Genomic DNA, 26367 nt, shown 5'->3' with positions numbered 1-26367 from the left:
TGCCCCATCCCAGGAAAAGCAGCATGGGCTCTAACATCCACCGCCAGGATATCTGATTCCCTCTCAAGTTTTGGCTATCTTTATGACAGAACACTACAAAAATATTATAAATTATAACATTAAATAAAGATTTCCTTTAAATGACTTGAAAACTAATAGCCTTAATTTTATTTTATATAATTTCCCCAAGTTATTGCTTCTTTCTTAAAGTTAATTAAATGCAATTCTGAGAAGAATCTGTTAGGTTAAGGAGTTAGAAAAAAAGAGTCTTAGAATAGATAATAAAATTAATGTGGAAGAACATGTAATAGGATGTATTCTACTGTGAACTTTTTCCTGGATCACAAAAGTAAAGTGGCTTTTAAAACGACAGATTATAAATGTAGTTTTATCACTGTGCTTAAAAGCAAACCTACGACAGTGATACTGCACAAACAGAACGTGGTACATGATGGAGTAATGGAAATATAATAATTAAGCAAATATTTTACCAAAATGCTAAACTGTAAGCCTGTAAAGGCCCTACTAGGTGTTACGTTTCTTAAAAGGGTGCTGGCCAATGAATGTAGAAAGAAAGATCAGAAAACAGCTAAAAAGACAAAGCAAAACAGACCCATATGATGATCCATCACTTTGAGGAAGGATTTATTCGTTTCCTAAAATGAGCAAAATGTCTCACATCCTAAAATACCTGTTTTCTTTAAAGTTTAAGTTTAGAGACTTTTCAGCATGATTTCCATCTATTACATAAAATTAAAATGGTACACAGCTTGTGACATACAGGTTTAGACAAAAGATTAAAATGATTAATGTACAGGGAATTTAAAATTGGACACACAGGCTTGCTTTTTCTTTCTTTCTAGGAAAAAATATGTAAGATCTGCTTTTTTCTGATAATAGTTCTAAATAGATGAACCCTGGAATAGAAAAATCCAGACCAAATTGGACCACTGAGATTCCTTGAGACTACATGCTGAGAGAGGTTTTAACCCTTTAATGGAACCTATTCTCTGAGGCCACCTTTTAGGGAAGTAACAGGTTAGTTCTCCATTAAGGGGAAGAGAGGCAAATATGCAACAATGAACAAAGAAAATCCAACTTTTCTGTTAGCTTGTGTTAAAATCAATGGAAATTAAAAAAAATTATTATTAAGAAAAACAACACAAAAACCCATCTTGATGAGACCCCAAGGCCAACACTTCCGGCTAAACAAAGATGAGAAAACAAGGAGACTTGTAAAGAAATGATGAAACGGGATCATAATCTGCGCTTACACTTTCACCAAAAACACAGTTAAATTATTTTGGCGTTATTTTGAAGAATTTGTTGCTGCTGTTGCTGTTGTTATTATTATTATTGCCACTCTCTGACGTCCTAGATTCTATAGGACACACTTGAAGGCAGGGTTGGGAGGAAAGGCGAGAGATGGACAAGGAAGGAACGGAAACAGAGGGCGTGCAAAGCAGCAAGACAAAACCCTTCTGAGAAATTAAGTGTCATTTCTACAGGCCGGCTGTGAATCATATGCCCGCCCACCGCCACCAACATGTACTGAAATCCTAACCTCTCTATCTGTAAATGAGACTCAGTTTGGAATCAGGTTTTCTCTTGTTTGTGAGGCTATTTCAGTGTAGAGTGGGGCCCTAGACATAATCACATGTGAATTACACCAAGACTAGACAGACTCATAGACACACACAGGGGAAACATGGACATTAGGGAATATGTAGGAACATCAAGAAACGCCAAGGATTGGGCAGACATCAGAAACCAGGGGTGAGGACTAAGAAGGAATCACCAGAGCCTCATTTAAATCGACAGTTAGCCTTCAGAACTGGGAAACACTTCAGTTTCTCTTTAAAGACACACATCTACTACAGTAGCACTGGAACAACTTTGCTTTCATCTATGAAATGCACCTGTAATGATACAGGACCAATTGGTAGCATCAGGATGGATGGCGAAGAGATTGAGATTGTTCACAGCTTCAGTTTGCTCGGCTCCATGGTCAACACTCTTGGCACCAGCAGCCAGGAAATCAAAAAACGTATTGCGATGGGAAAGTCTGCTGTTAATGACCTCTCTAAAGTACTCAAGAGCAACGGTGTCTCTTTGGAGACAAAGGTGCGCCTGATACAGGCCATGGTCTTTGCAATCACTTGTTATGCATCAGAGAGCTGGACAATGACTAGGGAGGACAGAAGGAGAACTGACGCCTTTGAGCTGTGGTGCTGGAGAAGAGTATTGAATGTACCATGGACTGCCAAGAAAACAAACAGATTCATCCTAGAGAGGGTTAAACCAGGCTACTCCTTGGAGGTAAAGATTCTGGGGCTTCGTCTGACATACTCTGGACATGTTGTAAGGAGAGACAGGTCTTTAGAGAGGGACACCATGCTGGGTAGAGTGGAGGGACAGCGCAGGAGGGGAAGACCCTGAGGTGGACTGATTCAGTGACTGGGGTAATCGGGATGGGTGTGTCAGAGGCAATGGTGTGCAAAAGCTTTCTAAAGAGTTAAGAGCCACTGTTTTTATCAGATTCTAAAAAATAGAAGTGACTTTACATCTAGGATATGATATTACTTACTGTCTAATGGGAGAAAAATGATAAACAGAGAAATATGAAAAAACAACTGAGTACTAAAAGGCAAGCATTTGGTAAATGTGAGAGCAGGGTTTAGGGCTGTTGTACATAGGGTTGCTATGAGTCGCAAACGACTCGACGGCACATAACAACAACAACAACAACAACAACAACACAACTAAGAGGCTCGGCTCACCAGAGGATCCTTGGCCGCCACTGCTGCCTACACCAGGATCACACAGACGGTCCTGCGCTGAGGGCGTGGGAAAAATGCCAGCGTTCATAGCAGCATTATTCACCATCGCAAGAACATGGAAACAGCCCAATGTCCAACCACGGACGAATGGATGGAGACATTATGGTACATTCACACAATGGAATACTATGCAGCACGCAGGAGCAATGATTTTGTAAATTATTACCTAACCTTGGAGAGCATTATGCTGAGTGAACTAACTCAGTCCCACAAGGATAAATATTGTATAAGACCGTTATCGTAGAAGGAGAATAAGGATCCAGGAGGGGTGGGAGAGGCTGGAAGCAGAGGGATGTGGATGTAAAGGGGGAAGAGGGGGCTAATGATTGGACTGTACAATTTAATGGGTGGGACGGTGAGGGAAATGGAAAGAATTTGTTCAAATTTTGTATTAGAATTTTGTAAATAACCTAGTGAAAAAAGTCAGCTTGGGGAGGGGGAAGGAAGGGAGACGGGTAAAATGTGCAACAATGAATGAATGAAAATCTAAAAAAAAAAAATTCTAGGAGCTTAAAAAAAAAAAGCCAGTACATTTTAGAATTTTCCACCTATAATACTGACACCAAAGTAAACTAAAGAAAATATATGCTTCCAGTTTACAGCAGATCATTTAAAAGATTAAATCGAGTAGAAAAGAAGAAATTCTACATTTTTCTAGGTAGAAACATATTCAACATTAAATGGCATTCCTGAGTATCTACACCTGTCATATCTAAGTCATGACAATCAGGGGAAGACAGATGAGACATTTGCTCTTATTAAAAGTAGGTTCATTGATTTACAATATCATTGGCCCAAATGTTTATCACTATGATCTCCTCCAACTCAAGAAAAGGTTTCTAACCTCAACAAAGGTATTATCACTACAGCTTTATGCGATAATGATAACTCTGTTGGAAGCTAGTTAAATTTTAAAATGACTAAAATTTAAAGCATTTGTAGGTTAAACAATATATATGCACAAGGTGCTGTGCCAGCCATGAGGATATGTGAGTATGCGTGTACATGTATGTGGAAAGAGAAAACGTAATAGTCTCAAAGATTTTCAAACCAAGTCCTGTCAGCCTGAAGTTCCTAATAAATCACAAGCTGATTGATTACAGGAGAGTTGTTGTTGTGTGCCACTGAATCAGCACTGACTCACAGCTCACCTTCCAACGGGGTTTCAGAGGCTGTAAATGCACAGGAGGAGACTGTCTGCCTCTCTCTTTCCAGCTGCTGGACTCCTTCCTGCCTTTTGGTGGGAGTGTGATTCTTGCCACCAGGCACCAGGGCTCTCAGAATTGTAGCTCTGCTGCCACAGGCCATGGTGAGCTGCATCGAACCTAAAGGCTGTGCCTCTCTGGAGGGTTCAAATCCACCAGCAACCCCATAGGAGAAAGACACGAAATCTTCTCCTCCAACAGAGGGTGAGTTATAAGTCAGTCCCAACCAGACGGTCATGAGTAGAGTCACATACACATCCGGGCACTGAGTGATGTGAATGGTAAACACGGCTACAGATAAAATGGTGAGAGAGAGGCCTCTGAAGAAAGGTTTGGTCATTCACTTCAGAAAAGGACTCAGTGGGAATGGTTCCACTCCACATATGTACTAGATTGTTGTTGTTGTTAGGTGCCGTCAAGTTGCTTGCGACGCATAGCGACCGTATGTACAACAGCCCTAAACTCTGCTCTATCCTGTGCCAATTGCACTGCCTCCGACACACCCATCCTGGTTACCCCAGTCACTGAATCAATCCACCTCATAGAGGGTCTTCCCCTCCTGTGCTGTCCCTCCACCCTCCCAAGCATGATGTCCCTCCCCAAGGACCAGTGTACTAGATAGTTGTGTATAATATAGAGTTGTTGTTGTTGTTGTTGTTAAGTGCCGTCGAATCTAGGCGACTCATAGTCACCCTATGAACGAAAGACCTGAACGCTTGTATGACTTTCATCGTTTCTCCAGGTTCATAGGGTTTCCAGAGGCAAGCTATTTCAGGAGTGGATGCCACTCCTGCTTCTAAGCTTGTTTTAATTGGAGAGCTCCACCACTGTCTACCATGGGTAACCATCATCGCATTTGACACATCAGTATGACAGTGTTCAGCATCACAGCAACCACAAGTTACCTCTGTACGGCAAATGCATAAACCAGTGCTATACCAGTTAGAAGAATGTTGGACCAAAAACAATTAAAACCAGGCCTGAGGGCTGAGGATTAAAGTCACCCACTTTTGGCTTGGTAGCATCACTTTCTGTCCACTAGAGCAATTGAGCTCTCTCGTTAAGTGCTGTCAAGTTGTAGGCGACTCACAGTGACCTTATGAACAAAAGACCTGAACACTTGCACTACTTTCATCATTTCTCCAGGTTCACAGGGTTTCTGGAGGCAAGCTATTTCGGAAGCGGATACCACTCCTGCTTGTTTATAGCCATGTCAGCAAATTTTTATATATGTGACTGCATCCACATATTGGTGATTACATCTGTGTATAATTATACATATGTGATTATATATTATACTTGGTTAATGCAGCTAATCACATGGGAGGAGTTTGCCCATCCTTCTGTGGAGCAGCTGGTGGCTGGTAATAGTCAAGTTATAAAGATCAAGTCATTATGTAAAATATAGGCAATAGTGAAAATATCAGTTCACCAATGGAGGGAGGGCACTAATATCATTACATAACTGCCAATGACGTCACTACATCACCACCTACCAGTCAAACCACTGATCATAAAGACAGAGTCAAACTGACAGACGACCTTAACTGTGGCCACCAGTATGACTCTCACCTGACACCTCAGTCAGCATTGTTACTGACAAATGTGTCATTAATGCATAAAATTGTTAGTAAGTAGGTTTTTTTTACTATAGTCTTAAATGCAAATGGTGGCTATCTGGTTGGTAACAAGACAGTTGATAAGCAAGGATATGGGATTCAAGTCTACCAGGATGAATCTCAAAGGAGATGACAACCACATCATATTGGGATGATCAGAGGGAGAGCTCAATCAATATGGTGACTTTCTGGTAGAGAACTGAGAAAAGATGTTTGGAATTCTGACTGGCCGGACCAGGAACATGTGAGGTGGAGCAAACAGAATGAATTAAAGTGCAGGGAAGGTGGTACCATGAATGTACCAGGAAGGGTACAAGTGACCTCGAACACGTGGTTCCTTTAAGAGACAGCTAAATAAGTTAGAAGGGAGTGTTGGTGGCCGATAGGTAAGAAGCAGGGCTGTAATCTCAAAGGCAGATAGTTCGAATCCACCAGCTGTTCTTTGGGAGAAGGATGGACAATCTCCTCCCATGTGATTTACTGCCTTTGAAAACTCACTGGAAAGGGTAGCTATGGGTCGATTCTGACTTGACAGCTAACAACAAAAACAAGTTAAATAGATGGCAAGTCTTTCGTAAAAACAAAATTCAACTCTTTGTCATTCTTTGCATATTCTTTGGTCAGGATCTTCAATTAATTAGAATGCAGGCCATTTTTAAAAAGCTTTGAGATACCATTTCCAAGTTAATCTGAAATGTAAAAAGAGTAGTGCAAAGTGAGAAGCAGGGGAACCATCTCAGAAGCGGAGGGGATAGTCCAGGTTTTAGGTGACAAAATCCACTGCCACTGAGTTGATTCCAACTCCGAGGGAGCCCATAGAACAAAGCAGGATGGCCTCGTCTATTTCCCTGGTCATGGACTTGAACCATCAACCTTCAGGTTGGCCACTGTGCCACCAGGACCCTGGATTTAGGTGAGAGTCTAGTATAAAGTAGGAAATGGAATGAAGAAAAAGATACTTGAAGAACTACATATCTAAAAGTGGGGAGTCTGAAGCAAAGAATCTGGCAGCTCCTTACTTCTACGTGAAAAGAACATAACGGCCTTTATTTCATCATTGTATGATTAGAACATTTCAAACATATTGACATGAATAGCGTCTAAAATACCTTTCTGTTAGTTTCTCTGCTACATGATCTTTATTCTAAGAATACTGATCATTTTGTTATTGAAATTTAATTCCACTAAAACTGTTGTAATCAGATTAGCAACAGACACTCTAAAGGAGGTTCTGATGGGGGCTCTTGTCCAAAGATGTAAACTTTCACCCACAGCGCAGGAAGGGAAGACCCCCTATGAGGTGGATTGATTCAGTGACTGGGGTAATTGGGATGGGTGTGTCAGAGGCAATGCGATTGGCACAGGATAGAGCAGGGTTTTGGGCTGTTGTACATAGGGTAGGTATGAGTCGCAAAAGACTCGACGGCACATAACAACAACAACAACAGTTAAAAAGGAAAAGTCAACAGAAAAGACCCTTAAAAATATCCAGAGCTCTGTACAGTGGCCAGTTACATGTCTTTTCAAAAACAAAGCCAGCAATATTCGCAAATTCCCCAAGAGTATGAGATAGATGCTAGGACATTTGGTGCAGCATTTACCGTGGCTTATGATGGCTCTGGACCGCAGCCTCCCAATCAGACAGAAGCACTGACAACTCGTGAGATGAACTCTGTGACGAGCTGCGGAGCAGTCAGTGCGATCTGTCAGGGTGGGGGGAGGGAGGAGACTAGAAACTCCTGACAGAAAAGAGCAGGCAGGAAGCCAATGGAGATGAACCTTCACGGAGATGACTTCCTAGAAAAATGGAAATATTTTCTGGACTATGAAATAAGACCCTTGGCCATATGTTTGTAATGATTTTAAATTAGGGCTTTGAACTGGTTCTTCTTGTTCAGCCATGGTTGACAATGTAACATCAAATGGGACTCAACTCTGTCAAATGTGGGTAGACTAGTAGGACAACTGGGAAAACCGAGGGTTGATGCCTTGCTAGGAACATTCTCTCCCTCTCAGAATACAAGGACGTGTGTTGCACAGCAAATGCATTTGCTGAAAAGCTGAGAGTCACAGCTCAAACATAGAAGGGAACTCGGTGCCTCGGAACGTGTGTTGCTTGACACAGTCCTGCCAATAACCCAGCCTTCCACGTCAAGCCCTGAACAGCTCGCTGTGCCTCCTTCAGGGGCTTCCATCTCAGAAACGCAGGTCTGTTCATGTTTTGTGTCATTGCCCATGACTGAACAGGGTTGAAGCTCTGCTTGAAATCCTCCAGATTTGCCTGTGTAAACCAAGGCCCATGAAAATGTGCCCACTGTGACTTTAGTTAGGGAGTTCTGGTGGTCTAGTGGTAAGGAGCCGCACTGCCATCCCAAAGGCACATGGTTTGAATCCACCAGCTGTTCCAAGAGAGAAAGATGAGCAATCTCTACCTGTGTGTTTGCAGTTTCTGAAAACTCACTGACGTGTCAGCTATGAGTCGTTCCGACTTGACAGCACATAGTAACAACAAGTTCAGTCAATGCTGAAAGATGGGGGCTGTAGGTCCAGAATGAAAGGAAGGCAGAGGCAGTTTCCAGTGCGGGAGAGCCAAGTGCTTCACCCTGGGGATGGACTTCTGGGGGTCACAAAGTGATGAAGACCCACTAGAGTTGCAAGGGTCCAGCCTGAGAAAGTCCACGTGGTCTCGAAGCCTCCTGGGCTGTGATGACAGAGCGCTGTCTACTCACGTGTGAGGAGTCCGAGCTCAGGTTCAGTGGAGAACCCGCTACAGTGACTTGCCAGGCTTCTGACTGCACCTTTAGCAGAAGGACCAATCCTCTCTCCCCACAGGGAGCCCTGAAACTTATCTGCTGTGTCACAACAGAGTCCAAGCAAACACACGGCCAACCAACCAACCCACACCCATTGCTGTGGAGGCAGTTCTGACATCGGCCCGACAGGGAAGAGCAGAATCACTTCCACGGCTGCAGATCCGTGAGGTGGACGGATGAACACATCCTTCTCTTATGGGGTGGTTGATGGGTTCCAGTTGTCAACCTTTCTGTTAGCAACCAACCCAGTGCTTAACCACTATCCTACCAAGACTCCTTCATTAAGGATCAACACGGGAACAGCGGAGTCCTGGCTGGCAGGGCCTGCTGAGGGGACGGCTAACGATGAGGGCTGCACAGAGAACGACAGACCTCACTGGAGGATGTGAGAACCTTCCTCCACGGAATGGGCGCTATGGATGAAGATAACCTGAGAGGAGAGACAAACGTGAAGAGGTGTGAATTGTTCTGGATGAGTTACTGAAGAGAGGGCCACCCGGGACAGGTGATTCGTGTTCACAGAGGCCCATCTCTGCAGTGGTCTAACTGGAAGCGCAATAATAAAATGTGTGGACAAACAGGACTTGCTTTTAATGTAAATATCAGCTAGGCATTCCATTCCATGCTAATAAGACAGAAGGAGAAAGGACAGTTAAAACATCTTATTCATTGTTCTCATAGGTCAAGGTACATCCTTTTTACTCAGAAATGGCATTTTAGTCTTTTTGAGAGACTAAAGGTCAAGACTATTCAACTATCACTGTAATTAAAATTCGTTTTGCAGTGGGAACTATTTCCTTTCTAAAGAAAGTGATTTGAAATTAGGGCTTTATAATTTACAAGGCCCTTCTGCAAAAGTTCTTGTTTGATCTTCAAAGCGGGTTAAATACCAAAGGCAAACAATATCACCTCCTCCTCACAGACTGAAACTCAGGCTCTTCATCTATCAAGGGACTCTGTTAAGCTTAAACCACACAAGCCCCAAAGCCAGAGAGTCCACTTGACTCACAGTGGCCGTGTAGGACAGAGGAAAATGTCCCTCTGGGTTTCCACAGTTACTAACTACAAGATTAGAATCCAAATTTACTACTGTAAGTTCAATGCCATTTCCTTTATACAAACAAAACATGAATAAAAATTCTGTCCCCAAATGGCTCAAATAGTTTTAATAAAACTATCTGCTGAGAGGAAGAAAGTGGAAATTTGCTAAATGATTTACTGTGAACAAACAAGATTTACTTTCCCCTAGGCGAGAGTTTGACGAAGATTGATCAAAGCTTGACCTGAAAATGACGCAAAAGAGATCAAGTTACAGAAATTTTAAATGGATAGTTAAGTATTAATCCTCTTAAAATTGGGTGTGTTAGGTGCCGCCGTCTGATTTCCAACTTGGTTCTCCTCACTCTGAACTGTGTCACACAGCACAGGCTGTTCTGGGCTGTGACAGTCATGGGAGGAACAAGGTGGTTCAAACTGCCAACCTTTGCATTGGCACCTCTGTACTACCCGCTGCATGCCAAGGTTCTTTTCTTTCCTGCACTATGATGGTATTTTCTTCCTTTTTGGTCATCATTACTGATTTTATTATGATTTGAAGTGCAAGTTTAGCAAACATAATGGTTTTTCCAATCATCCATATATATTTTGCTTTACAAAATTAAATATAATTAATCAATCTAATTAATGGCAATGACTGATGAACCTCTTATTCACCTATGATGGACTACCTTTCCCTTCAACCAATTTCATAAATGTTTCTTAGGCTTTTATTAATTTTTACTTCCTTCTCACCTTTGGTAACCACCTAAGAATGATCTAGTGTGTCATCTTTTCCTTGGATTTTTTTTATAATATCTATCCTTTTGTAACTGAGACTTAATTTTTTTAGCATAATTAGGTTAACAGCATAACTAGAAAATTAATCTAGAGGAATGAATGCATTTTGCCAGAGGATGAATTAATTTCTGGAGGAACTAAAAAGGAATTGAGTCAATGCACACTACTCTCTTAACCTCAAGAATGTATGCTTTTCTTGGAGAAATAGGTTTTCTATTTCCTCATGAAATGCAAATTTGTTTCTCTTAAGCAAATTCTTTAGGAAGGTTGCATACAGAGGGCACCTTTTTAATACTGGGAACTTCCTCTTGGACTCCATTGAACTCTCCTTGAACTTGATGTTGATAGCAGTTTGGGTAAAACAGGTTTCCACTTGGTGGCGCTAGAGAAAAGGGATGTGTGACAGGTGACTGGAACATGTGGCTACCACCCTGACATCTGTTAGAAATGACAGCTCCTGATGATGGCTGGAATTGATGACTGCTACACCTCAGCCAGGGGCTGCACGGCTACCCTGGGCAACTTTGCCAAGGCCACCTTTGATGCCATCTCCAAGACCTACAGCTACCTGACCCCTGATCTCTGGAAAGAGACTGTGTTCAACAAGTCTCCCTACCAGGAATTCACTGACCATCTTGTAAAGACTCACACCAGAGTCTCCGTGCAGAGGACCCAGGCGTCAGCTGTGGCCACAGTGGATTTTGTATAACAAGTAAAGTGAATTAAGTTAATAAAATTAAAAATGACAGCTCCTGACGTGTACGTGTACATGTGTATGTATTCAGATGGGCGCTCTCTGACCTGGAACAAGAAAGGAACCCACAGGAGCCTTGGTGCCAGGTGAGTTTACCTCTGATACTCTGATTTCATCCCAAATTTGTTCTTCAGAATGGATGGTGCTTCCACGGGGAATATGATAGGAAATCAAGGACGTGTGTCTTGGCCAGGGTTTCGAAGGAATGAATTGAGTAGGTTAGAATTGCAGGCACATGCGGGTGGCATAGAGCTAATATGCCAGGCTGTAACTCTCATTATTATTTTTTTTTAATTGGAACGTTTCTCAGTTATCATCTTCCACATACAAATGGTGTGGCTTATAAAGAAAAAAAAAGCCCATCAATTGTTACTTGCATTGGTATCACATTCAAATATTTTAAATTAGGGGGACTGAGCATGTTTGATGTTGAGATTTCTCTTCCAAGAATATGGTACGCCTATTAAAACAGACATGCTGGGTTTCGTATCCCTGAGTAAGTTTAATTAGCAGCTAGCCTTCACGCACACTTGCTTAGTTTATTGTCAGATGTGAGATATTGCTGTTTTCATAAATGGCATACATCTTTGTATTATCTTTTCTAACTAGCTCTTGTTTTGAGAAAAGCTACTGTTTTCTTCTGTAATTTTGTACACAGCCACTTCATTATCTTATTATTAGTAACAAAGTTTTTCATTTGACTAACTGGCAAAACCCAATCTTCTTCGCCACATTTCCATTTGCATACTTGTTCTTCCCCTCTCTTGCCTAACTGTATCTTTGTTGCAATTTAATAAGTACAGATAAAAATTCTTTCTCTCTGACTAGGCAGATGGAAAAGTCACTAAAACTTATAGTAAGTATATTTCTTACAAACGTGTGAAAGGATTTCTAGCCATCTGTGGTTAGATTACAAAACTCCTAGCCCGTGAAATCGACTGCCACCAGCAGTTATAATCAAACCACAGCTAGATTTTAAAAGAAGGCAGATAATCTCATAGGCAGTAAGCACAATTGTAGCGCTGCCTGCTGAGAAAAGGGTGTGAACTCACATCCTGAGGGGGAACCACGATGAGCAAGGGACATGAAGACAAGTCCTCTCTAGTGTGGACAACTGGCCATAGGCTTTGTTTTGTATTTTTCTTTGATTAAAGTAAGAGCCATGAACCAGTAGAAGAGGCAGTACTAAAGTTTTACAGGTCTAATAGTGTCTCACATGTGACTGGCAGGCTACATTGGACCTTTAATTATTATACTTTTTTTGAAAAAAAAATTATGTTTCTGATGAAAATTTACACAGCAAATAAGATTCCCATTTTATATTTTCTCAACTGTTTTGTTCAGTGACAAGGGTTCCATTTTTCACATTGTGTCTACATTCTTATTATTTATGAGTTGTGTCTGGCTGGTTTATTTCCATCAGCTGAGCTTTCCAGCACCTCCCTCCCAACCTGCTTATCTTGGCTTTAGGGTAAATGCTGATCATTCGATCTCCTGGAGATTATTTTTGGTAAATTAAGTAAGCACAGCACTAGAGGATAAGCTAGTGTACTGTTTTGCTGCTGGGTGACCTCTGAGAATAGTTTTGGTTCAGAAGTTTAAAGGGCATCTCATGGTGACAGTCTCAGGGGTACCATACAAGTCTCTGCCAGTCCAGCATGTCTGGCTTTTTAAAAAAGAGTTAAATTTGGTTCTAAAACTTTCATCTGCCTTTTCTACTGAGAACACTTACGGGATCCTTGGTTGGCAGGAGAAGCCGGGCACCACCTAGTTTTTCTGTTCCCAGGACACAAGAGAGGCTCTGATTACAGTGTATTATTTTAAGTTTCCATGAAAATATTTCATATTGTACTGCCTGATCTCTAAGAAAGAAATATAAATTCATGATGTTTTCAAATATTTTAGTAATTTCTAAGTAGTATATTACTTGAAATTTTATCTACAAATATACAGAAAGCTCTATCAAACACTTCATGATAGCTTATTTCCACATGCATTAATAAAATCACTAGGTAGGAACAGGTAAACACATTCAATATTTTCAACCTCGATTTTACATGTAATATAATTCAGCGACTTCTGCCAGGTTACCGTACACCTGCATTCGGAAATGCTATTTCAATATGAAATAGTTTAAAAATAAAATTCTGGGTGCTCTTTGTAAAAATACAAGGGCACCCACAGGCTGTGCGCAGAGAAGGCTGGAGGCCCCTGTCGCTGCTTGTCGTAACCTTGCAGTTTATCAAGACTTCCAGGCGCGGATGTCTCACCACCGAAGCTGTGAAATTCCTGCCTCTAGCTCTTGTCAGCGGCAAGGCTGGTGTGGAGTGGAGCTGATTGACAGTGGATGGAACTCAGATGAAGCCAAGGAGACTGTGAGTCACTCGAGGCCCATTTGATTAAGAGCTTTGGACATGAGGCCCAAGACCCTTCAGTCAACGTGGGAGTGAGTGCAGGAAGCAGAGGAGCCCTGGTACTTGGCCTGAGGACGGTCACTTGAGGACTTGGGGTGGCTTGTAGAGAGCAGGACGGGCAGACACGGGAGGAGCTAGGACCCCACTGGCCGCCAATCTAACACATGGTGCGGGGAGCGGTTTGGTTACTGGGGCTGATTGGCAGCTTGTCTCAGGCAGAAGTGATGCTTTTCCTCATCTAGAGTAAGAGCTGTGATTTATGCATAATATCCACACACTTCTAACTGGAAGAATCTCGTCTTTTCTTTCAAGCATGCCCTTTTATAGAATTAAACAAGTTTCCATCTCATGTGGCTATATTGCTTTTCTATCTTTATACTGTCATATCCACTATTTCAATATTATGTTAACAGGTCGCTCCTTTTGATAAGGCAGGTGGACAGTTGACAGTCCAGCTTGTTCTAATATGGTTATTCCCTCCTCCTTACCCTCAAAAAGGGAAGTGACTCCTTCATGTATTGATATTAAATGTTTAATATTAAGTGTTTCAATGCCCTAGACTAGTTCTTCTGGTCTCTGAGTCCTGCAAGTTAAAGCTCACATATAGTGGGTGGCCTTGACTTTGACAACAAGCCTTTTGGCCAAATTTCTATACACTTTAGCTTTTCTGCTTCCTTTTCTGAGCTCAAGAGAAGCCAGTTGTTGCACTGTTCAATGGCTTCCTATAATTTTTTTAAGATGGCAATTGTTACTTCCCGCAAGAAGGATCAGCATGCGGTCTTCGTGGACTGTGTCATGCCAATTCACACTGATGTGTCCCAAGATGATGAGATTATGGCCTCAAAACCCCAGATCCACTAACTCATCTGATATGGGGTTGTGATGAAGCGGCTTGCTTAGCCTGGCCTCTGTTGGTCGTTGGTATATAATTATACCACGTCTTCCTATGAATGTACAAATATCTACCACATTCATGTATATTCATGGATGTAGTCTTTCCTGCCTGTTACTATTTATCACGCCTGTGTGTGTATGTATCTGCATGCAGACTGGTCTTTTTATTTCTGCTATTAAAGGTGGATGTGGTAACAAAAAAAAAAAAAACAAAACAAAACACCAACCAAAAACCCAAAACTCTAAAGTATAGTTTAGGTGTGAGGAAGTGAGGCCTTGCATGTAGCAATGAGTTAGGGCTCCCACTGCTCGTTGTAAGTGTGGCAAACCTCTACAGTGATAATTACAATACTGATGGCAGCAGCTGCCTTTAAGGAAAACAGTGGGACAAAGAGTGGAAGGGAGATCACATTATGACCTTTCTTAGACCTCGGGAATACACACCTTAGCAAGGATAACTAATTCACAGAAGTAAAGCAATCCAGCCACTGGTATAAATCCAGCAAAGGACAGAAGACAGAACTCAACCACGGCAGTAAATGACATCTTCCTCTTAGAAAAAGCATTCTCTTATATATAATCTAATTCTTTAAAAAAAAAAAACAAAAAACAACACCACCAACCCTAGGAAACAGAAATTAAAGCATATATAGTTCTTAAATAAGTCCTTAACTTTTCTGTATTATTTAAATTTGGCCAAATTTTATAGCAGTATGTGATTCCTCAAGTTTTCTCTAAATAACTGAAATAATTCCAATGTTCTACGTTAACCAATCTGTAAAGGAGTTCTCAGTAATAATTATCTAGTCAGCACATTGCCCCGTAGCCTGCTGGAGGGATCTGTTGTTGTTGTGTACTGCGGAGTCTGAACTGATCCTCGCTAAACCTCCAGCAGGTTTCCAGAAACAGTGAATCACACAGGAGGAGGTGCCCATCTATCTCCTGCAGAGCAACTGGTAGATTTGAACAACATACCTTTGAGTTGCCAGTACAACTCCTTATCACTAGGCCACCAGAGCTCTAGAGGATTTAATATTAGGAAAGATAATTTAACACATATCGCTTCCAAATGTATACACAGAGAAGTAGAAAATTTGAGTTTTGAATCATCATCTTAAAAATTATCAGTGCAATCCTAGTTATCCAGAATCGGCTGATTATAATACAATACTATTTCATTAAGAAGTGAGTAAATAAAGCTGTTTATTGCCAGTTGCTATTTGTTGTCTACTAAGAGTCTAATACTAAGATAAACTACAAACTACGTTGTAATGAACATAAAAATAATCCTGGGAGTTCTGGTGGCCTAGTGGTAAGAAGCTGTACTGCAGTCCAGGAGGTACAGTGTCGAATCCATCAGATGCTCTGCTGGAGAAGGAGGGGCAATCTCCCCCTGTACCTGTCAGGTCTGATTTGACAGTACAAGCACAAAAAAAAAAAAAAATCATTCAAAGATTTTTGACCCTCAAATGCAAATATGTTCACATTCCAAAAAGTCTAAAATTCTGTAATTTATATGACTATACAGAAAAAAATGAAAAAAAAAACATAAATCAGAGTTTAAATGACTTAAGAAACATAAATATTATGTATAACATAGAAGAAGAAAGTATAACTGCGTTCAGGGTAATGAATATAGACGGCTCTTTTACCTTAGTGTCTGATCTTATTAAAGTATTAACAATAGATTATTAGCCTTAATTTAATGAAATGAGAAACATTTAATCAAATCGCAACTTATCTAAACTCCTTTCTAATGAGGGTCCATACTGTTGTTGTTAGGTGACCTTGAGTTGGAACTAACTCAGAGCTGACCCCTCAGTGGGTTTTTCAGAGGCTGGAAAGCACACGGGAAGAGACTGCCCAACTTTCTCCCAAGAAGCAACTGGTGGTTTTGAACCACGTGCCTTAGGGTTGGCAGGGCTACTCTTTAGCACTATGTCACTGAAGCTCCCTAGAGAGGACCCATAAGCATGTTAAATAATCTTTCTGGAAATTCTTATTAAAGGTTGTTGTTGTACATGTCTTTGTGTATGTGTGTGTGTGTGTGTGTGTGTGTGTGTAAATATATATGAACACACACGGACTCAATCAATCCGAGAACACAGTCAGCAATATGAAGAAAAAGGATTTTGACTAAATTTGAATATGGATAGTTTATACCATGATCTCTTAACTACAAAGAATTTTAATTTGCTACCATTAAAATCTCATGAAAAATGCTGATGTTTCCAAGTACCTTGAAAATGGAAAAAAATACTACAAATGCATAAGCTAAAAATGGAGTACTGAAATAAATGCCTTTGTAGAGGGTGTTGTTTAATTAAAATTTTCCAACAGAAAATTAAATTGACAGACAGAAAACTAAAGTGAATCATATACTCAAAGAAAAAGTCTTTGTTAATGATTCAGAGATCCTTCTAGCATAAGCAAGCTGGTTTTATATGGAATATGGAAATATTTCAAGGGTCAAATACTTCTTTTTCTCAGTTGTAGCGTCAATCTTCATTAGCCTATCTTTAGAAATTGCTTTGCACACTGTGGTCAACTTTTCTGTGTGCCAAGAGGCTCTTCCTAATAAACATAAATGAAAGTATTTCTGTGTAGATGTGGGTCAAACAGAGGAGTCAAGAAGGCTGTTCAGAGAAGTAGGCAGGAAGCCTGTTACTAGGAACTGAGTGAAGCTGTCTGGTTGGTGGCACGCGTCAGTACTCAAACTTAACCTAGTTTCACATCACCTGAATTAGCTCACTAGACATGCTGCTTCCTAAGAGGTTCTTAAGGGATAGTCCAATCAACTTGACAGGTAGAAATATTGGCTTAACACAGAATTCTTCTCCACAGTCAGTTTCATAACCTCCATTGTTGTTGCTGATGTTGTTATGTGCTGTCGAGTTGCTTGCAACTCACAGAGACCCTATCTATGTACAACAGCCCTAACTAAACTCTGCTCTATCCTGGGCCAATCGCACTGTCTCTGACACACCCACCCCGATTACCCCAGTCACTGAATCAATCCACCTCATAGAGGGTCTTCCTCTCCTATGCTGTCCCTGCACCCTCCCAAGCATGATGTCCTTCTCCAAGGACCAGTCTCTCCTTGCAACATTACAGGGTGAAAACAAAAAGATCAGCCACAAAAAATGGAACTATCTGGCACCATCCACTCACTGTCAGGAAAGAAACAGCTTGACTTTGGGCCATTTAGTGGTGAAAAGACTGTGTTCAGACACCTTGCTTGGTATGGTTCTACAATGAGTGAATAAAGATTGTGAAAGCATGTAAATGTCCTCAAATGATACACTTGAGTCAAAACAATAGAAACCTTAGCAATTTTTAATGCCCAACAAAGAGGAAGAGAGTAGGCGATCTTACACAGGCCTCCTGGCACTGAAATGTTATCACTCTAGTGCAGTGACAGATGTAAAGCTGTAAACTGAGAATTATAACTTCACTGGATTAAGCAGATGGAAGACCTTCAGTGAAGAGGCGGTGGCCATCTAAATCAAGCCTAACTCCTGGCGTTCAGAGCAAGGTGACACAGTCAATACTAGCAGATGTCTGGATAGATAATACTGCCATTATCTAACGGTGGGCTTTGATGAGGGTATTTTACAATTGTTCTGTGCTAATGCTATCTTTCAAATTAATTTAACACACTCCCCTTTGGCTAAAAAGTAAATTTTCCTACAAAGCAAAACAAGCAATAACAAAAAACACACAAGAAAACAAAACAAACAAAAAGAACTTCAGAAAGAATTTTCATCCTTAACAATAGAACTTCAATTCTCAATGTTTTTCCATGGAAGTGAATCCGTGTACTTGCTATTATGTGGAATGTGAGGGGTTTCCCCCTCAGTTTCCCACTATTTCCTGTTAAGCACTCTGTTAGTTTAATTTACCAACTTGTACCATAAAAAAATCACACACCGAGTCTGAGTAATAGATAATTTGGGAAGGAATGTCATCCACTACGTTCTACATATAAACAAAATTTATGTTTTTAGAGAAAGGAGATCATACCATGCAATATAACCAATAGTGTTTTGAAACGTATAACAATTTCATTCATCTCAGTGGTCAGCGGCAGAGCTAGTACTTTTAGTAAAGTCAAAGACAGTCAATGATGATGTTTTAACAAGTAGTCAGAGATAAAGGCAAGAACGCTTGGTGACGGCGAAGGAAGACAGGAGCATGGCATGTGTGTCTGTGGGTGTGGATGAAATGCAGACGGCAGGACTGAAATGCTCACAAACTGTCTCCACTTTCCAGTGACCCTCAAACCTCAATGGGAGAGCCTCTTCTCCATTAAACGGAAAAAATGGCTTCAGGCTGGGCTTTAACGGGAGGGCTCAGAATGCGAGGGGACCCCTTCTATCTCTTTTCCTTTTGTGGAAATGGTAGTTCTTTTTACACCCAGAATATTTTATCATTTCTTTGAAATACTGTCTTACAGTATTTCAAAGATGGCGGAAATGAGGAGATTGTTGAGGGCAACTAAACGAACCTTTTATTTTATTGATGAGGGCCTGAGGTCCAGAGAGGCTATGACTTTATAGAGATAATGATTTTACTTTCTAAACCACGTAAAATAAACTCATGCAACTAAAGGGTTTAGAAATGCTGTGCTTAGTGTTGTTGAGAAGCTAGACATATACACATAAGGAATGCTTGAGTAAGACAAAGAGCCGAGCACAAAAGGGCACTCGGCACGCAGAGCTTCCAGGCATCTGTTCTGCTGTTAGCAACAAATGCGGAATTAAGAAGACAAGACTTTACAAACGGACGAGGGAAAAGACACATGATGAGATTATGAGCACACATCACTACAAACACAGACAGGAGATGCAAAGTACTTACCCACGCTATTGAATCTCAAAATAAATGCATAAAATATGGAAAAGTCTTTAATACAAACTCTTTCCTCCCAAATTTATTTCTATTACTTATTTTTTGCTATTCTACTCCAAGAAGAATCTATGGTAGGAGCCGAGAAAGGGCGCTGACTCCCTACTTCACATCTCATCCGGAGGAAAGAACTAGAAAAGCCAATTCCCTGCTGCTCGGGCTGCATGGCTGGAGAGGAGTGTTTGCTCTCTGGCCCTGGTTACTGCACAGAGTGGAGTTTTAGCGGCAGAGCCTCAGAGACTCCAAACTGCACAATTCTCTTTCACAAATACACTGTGGCAATGTAACTAGGTTCTGAAAACTTTAAAAACTCGTAAGCTCTAGTAGGCAGGTGTGTTTCTGAGCTCTTCGCTCAGAGCCATGATCTGAGCAACAGAAATGCTTTTCGTGTGAAAATGCATCTCTGGTCAGATGCAAAACAGCTTGCTACGTGGATCATGGGCTAACGTTCCAGACTCCACTGTTCATGAACTGATCTGTGTGCACGAGAAAATAGTGTGCATGGCTTTCTGTGCCAAAAGTGGGTCAATACAAAAAAAGATTCAGGAATAGCCCAGGCGGTCCGTGGGAACGGCACAATTCAAGGTGTGGTGGTTTAGAAGATTGCGCTCGATAAGGCAGCCTCTCTGGGAAGGAGCTAGCAAAGATTACTGTTAAAAATGGGAAAATCCTTCCAAACGAAACGACACGTTTCTTTCTGCACTAACTCCTGGTTTATTAATCTTCTTGGTATTTTACAAAAAAAGGAAGAAAAAAAGCAGTGTCCAATCCTCTTGGCAGATTTTCCACGTATTTTACAGATGCCACTGAGGAAATGCTGTAACTATCAGTTTATTAACATTCATGACTAAGAAGCAGGTCTCTGATTTCCTTATTATCAGAACTTTCTAACCCATGCATTTGGGGCAGGGCATACCCGGCTGGCTCCCCGTGCATGACACACCCCCACCACACTCTGCGGGAGGCCACAGGGCATGACACGGCTGACACACCCCTTCCTGCCCACTCTGTGACTATGGAGGTTGATAAGAAAGAAAACCAACCCGCCAGAAACGCAGACACTTACTGTGGCAGGCGAGGCCCGGGTCGTGTGCGTCACTGTGTGCCCAGAATTCTCCATGGAGTTTCCGATCAGGTAGGTGCCTCCCGAGCTGCTGATGAGCTGGCCCCCGGTGACGCCCATCTGGATGCCACCGGTGCCCACCATGCTGTGGGACGAGACCACGGTGGTCACCTGCGCCGAGCTCCCTTGAGTGTCGAAGTAATTCCCCCCGGTGTTTTGGCTGTACATCTGCGTTTCCGTGTAAGGGTATGTTGTCGTCCGGCTTTGGGAGGAAACAAAAAGAAGAAGGCGTTGACTTGCTGGTGAACCTCGTCTGCTGTCTGGTAACAATAGTTCCTTCTGGACTCTGCAGAGTTACACATTTTGTAGCTAACTTTGTTTGCAGAAATAGTGGGGTGAACTTTCTAAACGACAGGTGTCCTTTAAGAAGTACCTCAACTCTCCAGCACTTCAGAGCCCTTGACCCCGAATGGTGCACAGCCTCCAGAATGCACCTGAATTCAAATCTCTATATAAATGCAAGCAGCCCCCAAGGCCTGGTGGTTAGAAGCTGCACTCCAATCTCAAGCACACATGGCTCAAAGGTACTAGCACAATGACCAATTTCTTCCCGTTAAATTTACCGCCTCTGAAAACCTGCGGGAGGGTCAGCTCTGGGTAGGTTCCAACTGATGATACACCACAACAATAACAACACGAGCGCAGCTCTCTTTCCTGCCCAAACTTTGGCTGAGTGCCTTTTCCTGCTCCTTATAAAACTTCCTGCAGATTCCAATCTTAGAAAAGCTGAGTCTGGAATCATCTGTCACTCCTGACAGTCACTCCTCAGCCCCTTCACCCCAGTGACATGCACTCAGTCTTGGCTAAGGCACCACCATGGACCTCTTTCATGGCACCAGCAATTCTGGGAGCAGTGGCTAACATATCCGTGTGCAAATCAAAGAGACCCCCGCCCCCCAAGCCTCTCGGTGGGTCAAAGATGAGGCCGCCTGCTCTGCTCTGCCCAGAACCTCTGTCCAACAGCCTTAGCAATGGGGTGTGTGTGTGTGTGTGTGTAGTTTGGGGAGCAGTTCTACTCACTCCTTCCCGAGTCACAGAGTGGGTGCTGAGGTGTCCACACTGAGCTTGGTATTCTAGTGTCCAGGAAAAAGTCAAGGTCTTGGCTACTAGCAGAAAGGATTGCAGTTCTGAACCTGCTCAGCGGTTCTCTGAAAGAAAGTTCTGACAAACTGCTTCTGAAAGGCCAAAGCTGTGTAAACCCAACCGAGGAATGAATCCTAGATGTGGGACTTCCTGGAGTTGGAATCAGGTCAACAGCAAGCATCTTTCCTCGCCGTGGGCCAGAGTCTCTGTGTAACTGTCTCCTCCACGGCAAGGCCTCCCTGCGTGATGGCTGGGCCACCTCTCCATGGCCTCGCTTCCCAGCAGTGCAGTCATGCGTCTGCCTTCACTGAAACCGCTTTTAATAAGGTCACTTGTGACCAAGTCTAAATACCAAGTGAAAGGCCCCTGTCCGCCCTCATCTCTGTTGCCTGGCCTGATGCACACTGGTGCTGACCGCACGCCTGCCCTGCCCCTCTGCCCTCTCTTCTGATGATTTGACGGACTTGTGTTTTTACTTTCCTTGACAAATACTTGTCTTTTTCACTGATTTTTCTAAAATTTTTCATTTTTAAATAAAAGTATAAGCTCATAAGAAGCTCCGAAAACAAGACAGAAAGATATAATGCGTTTCTACATCAAAGATTTCAACAAGGGCAGGTAGAGAGTTAAACACACCAGGGCTGGTTCTTCTGCCATTGTCACCAAGCCGTCGCCCTCCAGCTGCTCGCCACTGACACTGCTATGAGGCTTTCCAGAACCTTCCGAGGCGTAGCTTCTGTCCTCCTCTCCCTCAGTCTCGACAGCATTTCTTTTCACTTTTTAAGGTTTTCACCACCACCCCCTCAGGAACTCCTGGGAATCTCCATTCTCCTGGAGCCTTAAGTATAGATCTTTGCCCAAGTTCCTGTCTTTAACTCCTATTCTTGTTTTCACTCAGCCCTCATGTACTAACTGTGTGCTGTGACTGATTACACACATACACACACATTACAAACACTCTTATACAGGATGGTATCATTACACACACACACACACACACACACACACACACCCCACTCTTATACAGGATGGTATGATTACAGACACACAAACACTAAACACTCTTATACAGGATGGTATGATTACACACACACACACACACACACACACACACACTAAACACTCATACAGGATGGTATGATTACACAGAAACACATATTATAAACACTCTTATACAGGTTGGTATGATCACACACACACACACACACACACATATTATAAACACTCTTATAAGGTTGGTATCACACTCTTAACTTTCTATTTTATTTCTAGAATTTAAAGTCTGCATTTCTAAAAGTCAGCTGGTTACCTCGACGAGGAAATCCCAGGGCGTGTGGGAAGCCCCACATATAAAATCTGACATATGACTAAAAGAAACACCTTCCTCTTGCCCTTTCTAAAAAATTATTATTTTTTATTTCTTCTTGTTTGTTTACAAAACTCGAATCATTGTTTTTCGGCCCTCTTGCCCTTTGTATTTCCTGACTTAGAGGAGGACAGCACTCCCTCTCCTGCTTGGATATTACTGTCAACCTTTCTCTCTCGCTCAGATTGACATTAATCACTAAATCCTGTTAATTTTACCTTCTAATTGATTCTCCAATCCACTCGCTTCCTTTCTGTGCTCGCATCAACTGCCTTAATGCATAATGCTCTTTATTATAATTGTCATCTAATTGGTTTTCCTTTAACTGGGATCTGTTCCAATTTACCTTCAAAGTTGCTCCCAAGGGTAGTTTTTTGGGGGGAAAAATGCAAATAGGAAAATAAAACTTTGCATGAAAACTTTTGCACAAGTCTCTTTTGCCTTCGGAATGAACATACAAAGCCTTGACCTGCTTTACAAGAGCCTTCAGGAGCTGACACGTGGAGAACCGCCACGTTTGCTGCTCCTTGGGTCCCCAAACCTACGCACCATGGCACCATGCTGCCCTGCCGGCTGGTCCCCAGAGCGGCGTACACCCTCGTCTCCTGGCCTTGCTGTGCACCGCATCCGCTCTTCTCTCTTCAACCCTCGCCCTCTGTCCCCTACTTGTCCTTAAACTTCCAGCTCAAGCACCATCTAAGAATCTTTTTCTGCAGTCTTGCTGCCAGAGCCACTCCTCAGGGGCTATTCTGCTTTATGCCCTGTACTTTCGTAGCCTGAGACGCAGCCCTCATTCACGTACTGTCAGTTTTCTCGTCTCCTTGTGCTCCTTTGAAGTTACGTTTCTGTTCCACATACTCCCTCAACATTTACCAGCAACTGACATACGGTGGACACACACAATAGTCGAGAAACAAAACTATGCTTGCATTTATATCTTTGACTTATTGGCCAGTGTACGAGATTTCGAAAACAGAAATTCTTTTGTTTGTTTTGTTAAAGCAGAAGTGATAACGTATGCTAAATTATTCCAAGAGCTTTTCTGTATTTCAAACAGGTACTTTCAACCCAGAGAACATAATGTAAACTCCTGGTAGGATGAGAATAACAGAGAAACAATTTTAACCACTACTTGGGAGGGATTCCGCGCTGGAGAAAAGTACGCTTCCTGGAAGAAACCACAGTGTGTGAAACACAATGATATGGACTTTGTAAGCAAAGCGAGATAAAATTTAAAGAAAACGGGGGTGGGGGTGGGGAACAGCTGTCATATAATTCATCCCATCGTCTCCAAACCAGGAATCTCACTTAAATATGTCACTGATTATTCATTTATTTTATCAACAAAAGCAATTAGGATTTGAAGTTCAAATAAAAAGAGAATCACTTAAATTTATGTCCACTTAATACTATGGCGACCCCGTTTTTCTTCATTTAAAAAGCCATAATCTGATGCTGGTGCACGTTTTTACAAAGAAAACACCACCATCAAGTGCATTCTGACTCACAGTGACCCTCTGCGGGGGCTTTGAAGGCTGTCATCTTACAGGAGGAGGTGGCTTCAAACCACCAACCTTTCAGTTGGCAGCCCAACACCGAACACCCTGTGCCACTAGGACAATAAATACCTGGGCAGATAAAGAACAATAAAATGCTAACTTTCTTCTTCACTGTTCAAGCAAAAAGGAGTAGCTATGTCCCCCAACAATATGATTTTCACAAATAGGCATAAATAGGCAAAATAGCAGCTAATGTTTCTGGATGGTTCACTATTAGGAGGCATTATTCTATTTGCTCTTCAGGAAGAAACTTAATCTTCATCCCAGCTCTAAGAAGTAGGCTCTGTGTTGCCTTTGCAGTGAATTATCGAGCCCAGAAGAGAACTCATAAATGATCCTTTGATCATGGGGTTCATCAGGGAAGGCACAGATTACAGACATTCCTTCTGGTTTGGGAACACTCGAGACACAGGTCTGGAGCCGCGACAGTCTCCTCTGAGGCAGGCTGCCTCTTAGGTGTGCTCACAGGCAGGTGTCTACCTGGCCTCAGGGCCTCTCCCCGCTGGGGAGCTCTTTTCATGCTTTCAATTGTGCCTCACAGCACCCCAACTCTTCCCGTAAAGCCTAGGTCCAAAGGCACTTGACTCCAGAGACATGGGTCAGCTCAAGCTCCCCAGTGTGTGCCCGGGAGGACTCACTCTGCCACCAGTCAGCATTCCTGCCCCACGGGTGGGATCTGGGGTCTCTGCCACCTCTGTTGTCGCCTCTCTTCTCATCCCCTTTGTTTGGGGACCTCACAGTCTCATGGTCTCTCAGTTTTACAGCTCTCCAGCTCTGAGTCAGACCAAAGGACGCGCTGTTCTCTCTGATTCTTCTTCTAGATGCTGCAATGCCGTAAGATCTCTGCTTTCCACTTCTGCTATCACTCAACTTAAGGCCAAACCAACCGACTTCCAGATCAAGATTGTACACATCTTCACACTGTTTCGCTCAAAGGGTGACCTGGATCTCATTTCTGTTATTAGCAAGCGTGGGTGGGTCCCCATCATCTTTCCAGTCACCTGATGAATTATAAAGACAATGGTTGGACGTGTCACACCACGCGAACCTGCATGCAGGGGCCTTAGCATGTGAACCACCTGCCCTTGTGGGCAACGTCCTTACAATTTACCTCACTGCTTACCAGCAACTCGCTATTCTCCTCTCTTATGAAGAACAAGATCTGCGGATACAAGACTTAGCAATGACAAAGGAATGAAAACTGCAGGATCATATGCGAGGTTACCTACCACCACACGCACTCGAGTTTCACTGGTTCTAGAGTCACTGAAGTTGCTGTGTCTGTCACCTGAGAAACACGCTTACTGACCTGTGCTTTAGGCATGCTCGCTCTAGAGAATGTGATACGTTTTTAGTGACGGGCAGTAATGGAATGCACACATCACACGTATAGAGAATGGAACCCTAGAGCCAACGGGGAACTAAAGAGCAAACAACAAAACAAGCTACTTTCATTTTCCTAACTTTCCTCTACTTGGAGATGATCTGTGAGCTAAAAAGGGGCCACGGAAGAAGCCGAGGAAGTGCCCTGATGCCTGCAGGGCCCGGAAGGGGCAGCCGTGAGCTCCAGCTCTCACAGATGCGCCCCTCAGCTCGAGGGAAAGATGCCTAGCTGGCCAGGGCCCTTACACCCAGTTAGATGGTGCTCTTATAGGCCAGGCCTGCAGGACCCCGCCAGCCTTACTTAGAAGTTTTAATTTCCTGCCAGCCACAAAGTTATCCAAACAAGGCAACCACCTCCTCTCATGGGAATCGAGGGCCTCCCCGGCCTCTTTTACTGCAGTCTGCATCCTGCGGCCACGGTGGTTCCTAGCGCTCCTGAGTGCGCCCAGTGGCCCCACACTGCGTGCAGCGTCTTCCTCCCCCAGGGGTGCACTTAGGTGACTCATAAAGCGCTGTCCACGTCACCTGTCCAGTGCTAGGTGGTGTGTGTGCAGCCGTCCTGCACTGTGT

The 26367-nt window shown here is 42.7% G+C and overlaps 1 protein-coding gene across 1 annotated transcript in view; it reads right to left on the bottom strand.

Moving 5' to 3' along the window:
* Positions 1-26367, bottom strand: part of RFX3 (regulatory factor X, 3 (influences HLA class II expression)) — a 174290-nt gene that overhangs the window by 90320 nt on the left and 57603 nt on the right. The window contains exon 3 of the mRNA XM_006881317.1: positions 20350-20608. Within this exon, the coding sequence (XP_006881379.1) occupies positions 20350-20608 (259 nt within the window). The remainder of the gene's footprint in view (positions 1-20349; positions 20609-26367) is intronic.

Source organism: Elephantulus edwardii, unplaced genomic scaffold, assembly GCF_000299155.1.
Source record: "Elephantulus edwardii isolate Elephantulus edwardi_28Jun2011 unplaced genomic scaffold, EleEdw1.0 scaffold00014, whole genome shotgun sequence".
Taxonomy (NCBI): domain Eukaryota; kingdom Metazoa; phylum Chordata; class Mammalia; order Macroscelidea; family Macroscelididae; genus Elephantulus; species Elephantulus edwardii.
Note: the sequence above shows the minus strand (reverse complement) of the source record. Positions and strands in the feature narration are given on the sequence as shown.